Source organism: Gymnoscopelus microlampas, assembly GCF_963454915.1.
Source record: "Gymnoscopelus microlampas genome assembly, chromosome: 4".
Taxonomy (NCBI): domain Eukaryota; kingdom Metazoa; phylum Chordata; class Actinopteri; order Myctophiformes; family Myctophidae; genus Gymnoscopelus; species Gymnoscopelus microlampas.
This window is the reverse complement of record NC_139941.1, coordinates 46,555,306-46,564,613: the sequence shown is the minus strand read 5'-3', so window position 1 is coordinate 46,564,613 and position 9,308 is coordinate 46,555,306. Positions and strand designations below refer to the sequence as shown.

Genomic DNA, 9,308 nt, shown 5'->3' with positions numbered 1-9,308 from the left:
TGCACCGGCTCAGCGGAGAAGAGACAGCTAATTTACGTACTTAAAAGCTTTGCCTCCATTCCCTCCTCCTGCTGCCTTGTACTGTATATAGAGCCCGATTCATACTTCGTCGCGCGACACCATCGCGCGACAGACCATAAATTAGGCTTAATTCCGCTCGCTACACTGGTTCCCATGGGAGCCAGGGAACAACCATCTCTTTAACTGCCAGCTTCATCAGCCTCTCTAACCCTCATTTCCATACATTATGTGCACACAAGAGCCTTAGCTGATTAGAAGAAGAGAATGGCGCTGATGAATTGATTAGCCTGATCCCTGCTCTGCCCTCGCTGAGATGTGGATGCTTGTTTGAGTGATATATGTAGCCTGGATGTCATTATAAGATGATTAGCATAATGAATCGTTTTTGATCCGAGCTGTGCTAGATCTGAGACTGTGTGGCGTAGCTTGTCAACACGCTGGGATCCACTCTGTGAATCACAATGTGCTATACAGTATATAATAATAATATTAAAGCTGCAAGCAGCGATGACCGGGCCCTCGCACCTCTGTCCACGTTAGGAGCAAATATTGACCAATCAGAACAGGGAGCAGAGCTAAGTAACTCCAATGAAGGACAAGGACTCTCAGTCTCAATCGAATCAAGTGACGTGACACACAAGTCTGTACGGCAAATATATGTAACTAACATACAAGAGACTTTTTTGTAATTCGGGACATGATACAGGTGTCTACCAATTTTAATACATGTACTGTAAGTTAAACCGTATTGTGGGGCTTCAACGTTGACATTTTGTAGGAGGCGGTATTATCCGAATAATCCGAAAATGTTTCGCCACTCGTGATGTGTGTGCAAAGTTGCACAACTTTATGAGTACGTTTAGGCCCTCAAAAACGCAGTTTCTTTGCAATTTAGCTTCGCACTGGTGCAGTTCTCGGGCCCTAATAATCTTTGCAATTTCAATAGGGCTTCGCACTGGTGCAGTGCTTGGGCCCTAAATAATATACCATTAATAAACATTTCAAATTAAGTTGTTACATCACCTTTTATGAATCAGTCTGTCCAGGTAAATGTTGATGACTCTACTGCAGGTGATCACAGACCTGGAGGAGCAGCTGACCACGCTGACCCAGGAAAACGCTGAGCTCAATCGGCAGAACTTCTACCTGTCCAAGCAGCTGGATGAAGCCACGGATGAGAGTGAGGACCGGCTACAGCTCAGCCAGGATGTGGATCGTCTGCGTCGGGAGGTGGCCGACCGTGAGATGCACATGAACAACCAGAAACAGGTGTTTGAGTCAGGGGGTTCCTACTTTTTGGGTTTTGGGAATTAAAAACCATTTAGGCCCTAATCACGAAAAAAAAAGAAGGAGGTCACAACGCTTCTCAATGTGACACGTTATGAGCTTTAAATGCTGACTCATTTAATGTCTCGATCCAGTGTCCTTTACTTACATTATAGAAACTTTCCTAAATCACACAAAAACACTAATAAACAGTAATATAAAGCTTGATTCGTACTTAGTTGTGTCACGCACCAAAACTAGCAGATCTACACCGATGTAAGTTTGTAGATCAGCTATTTTGCAGAACCATGTATTAACTAGAAAAGTGCACTCCTTGGGGTGCAGATACTCAGGGAGTATTCTACAATGACTGTGAGGGCAGGGTGTCCCTGGAATGACGCTGTGATGATTTGTTCAAATGTGTGTTTGACGTAAATCAGTAGCTTTTGTGCCTCCCTTCGTACGAGCATCGTAACATCCTCGCCATTCGCTGTCTGGGCTGCTTTCAGCCAAAAAATATATAATAACGATATATGAAACATCTGACAGATCTGTCTTGATTACATGACTACAGAGATAATGTGTACCGATTTGTGTGAGTTTTGGACAAAATCTATAGGAGTAGTAGCAAAACGTTTTTGCAAATATCGGCTTGCAATTTCGCTTCGCACAAAGTATTATGCTGATCAGTCCAGCGGTGCCTGAGATTAACCGTTAATAGACAGACAGACAGATGGACGGACGGACTCACGCGAGTGAAAACATAATCCCTTTCCTTCGGCTGTTCCAGCCTGATGGGTATAAGCAGGCGTAAGAAATTAGTGACGCAAAAGTTCATTCACCCTCACACATAACCCACACACACATATGCTTTTTTTTGTATTGTATTACTATAATTGTAAAGACATCAACATTTTATATAAGCCAATTATTATTTTTCATTTGTATATCGTGCACCGAAATGAGCAGATCTGCAAGCTCACAACACCTCACAGCGTGACCCGTTTTGGTGTGTGACACTAGCGTGCAACTAAGTACTGTATAAACCAGGCATTACTCCAACCCTAACCGCTAACCCCAACCCCAAATGCCTAATCTTAAACATAACTGAGTCCTACCTGAATCTTTTCAGAATAACCATAAAGACAACAGTTTCAACAAGTACATAATATATCATATCTCCATTCTAGTCTACAATTTGTTTTTCTCTTATTCTCATATCTCCATTCTAGTCTACAATTAGTTTTTCTCTTATTCTCATATCTCCGCAGCTCTGTACTAGGTTGTGTTTCACACATACAGATGTGTGACATGTCCATGTTAAATGTCTGAGGTGACCCAGACAACACCTTTCCTCAATGCTGTCAAGTCTAAATCCTGGAAGATTCTAGTGTTATGTATGCTGGAGGCAGCTCTGAAGATAGATAGTGTGAGAAAAAGAAGGAGCTGTGTGAGCGTGTGAGTGTGTGTACGTGCGTGTGTGTGTGTGTGTGTGCGTGCCGTGCATTCATGTGTGTGATTTGTGCATCTGTGCACTGCCCCTGCAAGTGGGTGCATATGTGGGTGTTCAGTATACCTCTCTCTCTCTCTTCTGTCTCTCCCTCCCTCTCTGTCTGTCGCTCTCTCTCCCTCTCCCTCACCCTCTTGGTCTTCCCTCCCCCTCTCAGTCTGTCTCTCTGTCTCTCTCGGTCTCTCTGTCTGTCTCTCCCTCTCTGCCTTTCCGTCCTGGCGGTTGGTTGTGTAACCAGCTATGGTTGGAAGTCATGGAGGGATGCGGTGTGTGTGCACATGCGTGCGTGCACGTGTGTGTGCGTCCGACCCGCCCGTGTGTGGGAGGGATGTGTCATCCCCATCACTCCCAGGTCGTGTGGTTGCTGAGGATGCGTTGGACTTCAGAGAAGGGCTGCCGTATACCAGGCTAACAGGCTATTTTTATCTTTGTGTGCTTTGTCTAAAGCAGCGCGTTGACGTGAGACTTAATAGCAGTGAATGTATACTACAGAAGTGTCTTTATGACAGAGAGTCCCGCTGCTTTGTCCTAAAATGTTTGCTGGAGGCACTTCCTAATTGCCATCCCCTACTGTGCACTACTGTTTTCAGCGCACAACGCTGTTGTACGCACAAAGTATAAATCAGGTTTTCTGGCTTTGTCTGTTTCAATAAAAAAAGCATCCTTTCCATCTTGAAACATGCTTTGTCAAGATGTCTTTTCTCATCTAACTAAAGCGATATGAAAAATGTGGTGGACAACATTTAGCTGAAATACATGACTAGGCAGCTTGTCTTCTTCCCACTGATAAAACAGGTCTTTAAAGGTCCTCACATACCGCAGGGCGCAGGCGTTTGTTTTTTTCTTCGGAAACATATCCACACAGAATGCAATTTGTATTTGGAAAGAGGATGACTTTTCACCTTGATTAAAAGCATCAACCTGTATGAATTAGGCATCAACTGTGTAAATAGTTTTGACGCTAAATGCTCGCCGGGGATTTTCTCATGATTTATTTGTCACGCTCCGATATGTAACCTTTGGAACACTAATTCACAAGAGGGAGTGCTGTACCATGAGATGTTGAGACTGAAAATGAATGTATTACCGCAATTATAGCACATGTTTTTGTGTTGTACCAACACAGATGTGTGAAACATTTTTATGCTGTTATTAGGGTTTGTGTGTTATTTGTTTTATTATCATTGTGCAGATAGATTAAATTAACCCAATCCCAACTATGCTTAACTGAACTAAATGTAACTATAGTATACTAGATTAGACTAGGCCATGACTAAAACAATTACACTTAACTAGACATTATTTTATTTTATTTTATTTTATTTCTCATGGTCTTATGGTAGTGGAGGTGTTAACGAGGAGTTGTAGCCTACTCTGTTTTATTTTTGGTGTAACTATTCACCCAAGATTGTCAAGCACCGAACATATAGCATGTACAACGAACAGCAGCTATAAGATGTTGTATTTTGTGGTCCTGTGTAGGTATGAGTTTCTATTTGTATATGTGTCCTTTGTTTTGTAATATGTCCGAGCTGTTTGTGTTGTGTATTTGTCATAAGAGGAATACATCCAAACTAAACTAAGAGTAACTTAACTAAATGACATGAAAAACTCTGTCCTGTGGCATGGCAGAACATAGAAACCCTGAAGACCACGTGCACCATGTTAGAGGAGCAGGTGATGGAGCTGGAGAACCTGAACGATGAGCTGCTGGAGAAGGAGAGGCAGTGGGAGGCCTGGAGGTCAGCGCTGGAGGACGAGAAGAGTCAGGCTGAGAGGAGGACCAGGGAGGTCCAGAGGCTGCTGGACACAGAGAAACAGAACAGGTGAGAGACACTCACTCAGGACAGATTGATTGATCTGTCAATCAATTTTTAAATCTATTGGTGGGACGGACGGACGGTCAGTCAGTGGTGGAAAAAGTACTCGCATTTCTCACATTTCACATATCAATACTGCATTGTAGAAATACTCTGTTACAAGTAAAAGTCAAGAATTGAAAATGTACTTGCGTAAAAGTACAAAAGTATTGGTATCAAAATGTACTTAAAGTACCAAAAGTAAAAGTACTAAAATGTCTGAAAATGGCAGATCTACAAGCTCACAACGCGCCGCGACACGTCGCGAGCTTGTAGATCGGCTATTTTCAAATAGCCTATGTATAAAATAGGGCTAAAGTGGTTAATGTATGTTTTATGATATAATAATTTATATATGCTTATAAAATTATATATAAAATTGGAAATACTCCAGTAAAGTAAAATACCTCAAAATTGTACTTAAGTACAGTACTTGAGTAAATGTACTTACTGTACTATTTACTTTACGCCACTGACGGTCAGTCAGTCGATTGATTAATTGATTTATTATATGACATCATAATTACATTGGACAAACCAGATGCATTGCTAAATGTATAGCAGACATTTAAATTTTCAACACATGAGGCTTTTCTGAGAAAAACAAAAGTGTGTGAGAGAGAGGGAGAGAGAAATAATTGTATAAATGTATAATGTTATATTAGATTGCCTTGTGGGTGGATGGTGGACGGTGAACCGTGGGCGGACATCGCAAACGTAACATGCCCATATATTTTAACCTAGATTTTTGGCCTGAAAATCTAGAAAAAAGGAATGAAACTTGATTATATAAACATTTAAATAAACAGTACGAGATGTGAACATTCTGAAATGTTCAGAGGGAAAGAGGTCTTGTATAACATTAACATTCAGCATTCGTGCTTCCGTGTCAAAAATGGAAGAGGAATGTAATCGTTCCATGGGGAGTAACACCTTTGAAGTTGCGTTGGTTATATGGTATCCATAGCAACAATAAGCATCATCAGGTCCCCCACAATAGTAGGTGGCTGTGAACATGGAAGTAGGGTCATAAGCAAAGACCTATTTATATCTGAATCTCTAATATCTATAGATATTAATATCTATGACACTCACGCATATACTGTACACACACTTACTCACACGGCTACAGAGTTTAAAGAGTCAACTCTAGGCTAAACTAGATTACTACTCTACTATAGTGTTTCCCTTCCCAAACACTGGGTCGTGAGTCTCAGGACCCATGTTTGGGTTGTGGACCCATGTTATTTTTTCTTTTATTTCAAAAGACTTTGAAAAGAAAAAGTATTTTTTCAAGAGAATGTAATGAATGTATCATACATTTAAGAAATTCCATTAAAAAAAGAAGTTCACAAGCTTGTAGATGTGTGAATGAGTGAAAGTAATGCACATTGTAAAGTGCTTTGGAGAAAGCCACAACATAAATGCACCATTTACCTTTTATTTACCACATTACAGGTTAGTACCTTGATAATAATAACTTGTGAAATTTAATGAAGCATTGCGTTCATTAGGGACATGGGAGTCATACGCCTCAGCTGTAATCAGCTGTCAGTCTGCTGATTGAATAAGTGTTTCTAATCAGCCACAATTTAATACACACCAGTCACAGCCCAATCTGACGACAAGAGGGTCCATTTATATGGCTCCCTCCTTCACTTGATCACTGCTTCTCAATGCTCGGCCCTCAACAACCAGGCTCCCCGCTACCTCTCTGACCTCCTCCAACGCCACGTCCCCTCCCGCTCCCTCAGGTCTGGTAATGCCAACCTCCTGGAAATCACCCAAAAAACAAACAAACGCACCTGGGGTGACGGGGCTTTTTCAGTTACAGCCCCCTCCCTTTGGAACCCACTCCCATGTCACCTTTGCCGTGTTCAAAACCTCCCTCAAAACCCACCTTTTCAGTCTTAGCTTAATGTTTTTCTCTTTGCTCAATTCTTAGCCTTTTAACAATGTCTCTCCTAATAAAGTTGTTTATGGGTTTATTGGGTACTATCTACTATGAAAGGCCCTATATAAGTTTGATGTATTATTATTATTTTTATTATTGTGGTTGTAGATCATTACGGTCCTGACATTTGAAATGCAGAGTGCATGCAGACTGCATTAAACAAATGTATTTTTTATGTTCTCATCACACACACACACGCACACACACACACACACACACACACACACACACACACACACACACACACACACACACACACACACACACACACACACACACACACACACACACACACACACACACACACACACACACACATGACTGCAGTTAAAACAGGGCAGTTCCAGTTGAATTCACGTTCTTCCTGCTCTCGTCCGCCAGGCTTCGTGCGGACCAGCGGAACTCAGAATCTCGCCAGGCTGTGGAGCTAGCAGTGAAGGAGCACAAAGCAGAGATCCAAGCCCTACAGCAAGTTCTCAAAGATCAGAAACTCAAAGCAGAGGGCCTCTCTGACACTGTGAGGCTTTTTTACCACTGCGTACCTCCCTGCACCAAATCTACATTCAGTATTTAGCATTGTCTAGTGAGCAGATCACAGATTTTTCCTCTCCACTCTCACCTCTCTCCTCTCTCTACCCTCCAGCTGAACGACCTAGAGAAGAAGCATGCCATGCTGGAGATGAATGCCCACAGTCTGCAGCAAAAGTTGGAGAGTGAGAGGGAGCTGAAACAGAGGCTGCTGGATGAGGTACGTTCTCTACAGACATACTGTAAGACTTGTGGGTAAATGACAAAAGGCTGAAAGAATAGCCAACGTGAGTTCCTTTTGGCATGAGGTCAGGTGTACATGTTGGGTATTTTTGATGATGCTTTTACCCTGCTGGAATTAAAAGGCCATACATTAGGTTTGATCCACACAACAGCCAATAGATCCATAGGCATGGGCCTTTTGAAAGGCTCTTGAGCAAGGCATTGAACCACTAACTGCTCACTCACTGTAAGTATATGTACATACAGTAAGTACATAGACTTAGAGCTTAAGTCATTTACTGTATCAATGACTTAACATGGTTCCAGCAGTAGGATATGTTTACAGTCTTATAGCATCAACTATATACTGTAGGTCCATTCATAACATCTAAACGATGCCATAAGCACTTTCACAATATTTTCGAGGACTATTTTTCATGGTATTTTTGCCTTTATTTGTACTAGCGCATGCCCATACCCACGTGCCGGTTCAGAGCCGGTGGCCTCTGGAGAACCACTCATCTGATTGACTTCACAGTGGACACTTCCTTGAGTCATCAGCACTACAGTACACCTCTGTTAACATTCACACATCTCTCCTCTCACCACCCCACGTTTTTATGTCCCCTCAAAGCAAGGGAAGCTACAGCAGCAGATGGATGCTCAGAAGACCCACATCTTCCGACTGACCCAGGGTCTGCAGGATGCTCTTGACCAGACGGACTTACTGAAAACTGAGAGGACGGACTTGGAGTACCAGCTGGAGAACATCCAGGTACTGCTACTTTATATTTATTACACTCCCATTGTATGCAATGTACAGAGGTGCAGGTCAAGCACATACATGTACTGTATTGCATGTGTTAAAACCATAGAGTGCAAGCTGATTTGAAATGTGACATTTGAGAAATGATTTATTCTAACGATAAATGGAAAACTCACAATATAGTCCAGGGGCCAACACTGATATTTTCACAAATTGGTACCACCTAAGGTGACCGTAAAGTTTTTGTATTTTTGTCTTCCTACATGTCTCTAGTTTATATTTTGGTATGATAACCCTTCCAATCTTGTAGCTTAATGGCAGTTATCACTACCTACCGGCTAATGTATCCGGTAGGAGACACAAAGTAGAATCTTTGTGTCTCCTACCGGAAATACACCCAGGCATCAAATTATTGCGACAAAAAACAAAATATATCCATGTATTCAAGGCTTCATGGGGTGTGCAATTGATAACTTCTCAGATTTTTGGTGTATGCAAAAAGACTGCTTTCCATAAGCTTGTAAAAGTTGACCCTCCTTCGGTCTAGGGTGGTCATAGCTGAATGGGTAGAGAGTCCCCCTGGGAAACTTAAAGGAGGAGTTCACCCAAAAAATGACTTATTTTCTATCAATTGCACACCCCATGAAGCCTTGAATACATGGATATATTTTGTTTTTTGTCGCAATAATTTGATTCCCGGGTGTATTTCCGGTAGGAGACACAAAGATTCTACTTTGTGTCTCCTACTGGATACATTAGCCGGTAGGTAGTGATAACTGCCATTAAGCTACAAGATTGGAAGGGTTATCATACCAAAATATAAACTAGACACATGTAGGAAGACAAAAATACAAAAACTTTACGGTCACCTTAGGTGGTACCAAAATATTGCTTGGCCCCTGGACTAATAGTGAGTCGGCTGGTCCTCAGTGGCTTTATTTGGTTATAATAATACACTTAATTTATATTGCACTTTACATTTGAAGCAAATCTCAGAGTGCTACAGTACAGAATAAAAAGAACATTTGCATAAAAACAATCTATAAATGGAGGTTTAAAAAAAGGTTTAAAAAATTTAATAAATTAAAAAAGGAGAAGGCAAAGAAAACCTAGGGGGTAAAACCAGAATAGCTAACCGAGTGCTTTATTAAAAAGGAAACTCTTTAGTCCTCTCTTGAAAGC

General features: G+C 41.5%; 1 protein-coding gene across 1 annotated transcript in view; it reads left to right on the top strand.

Moving 5' to 3' along the window:
• Nucleotides 1-9,308, top strand: part of citb (citron rho-interacting serine/threonine kinase b) — a gene marked incomplete at its 5' end in the record, with an annotated part of 63,629 nt that overhangs the window by 30,690 nt on the left and 23,631 nt on the right. Inside the window, 5 exons of the mRNA XM_084055522.1 lie at nt 1,093-1,290; nt 4,430-4,623; nt 6,992-7,127; nt 7,254-7,358; nt 7,995-8,135. Coding sequence (XP_083911648.1) covers nt 1,093-1,290; nt 4,430-4,623; nt 6,992-7,127; nt 7,254-7,358; nt 7,995-8,135 — 774 coding nt within the window. The remainder of the gene's footprint in view (nt 1-1,092; nt 1,291-4,429; nt 4,624-6,991; nt 7,128-7,253; nt 7,359-7,994; nt 8,136-9,308) is intronic.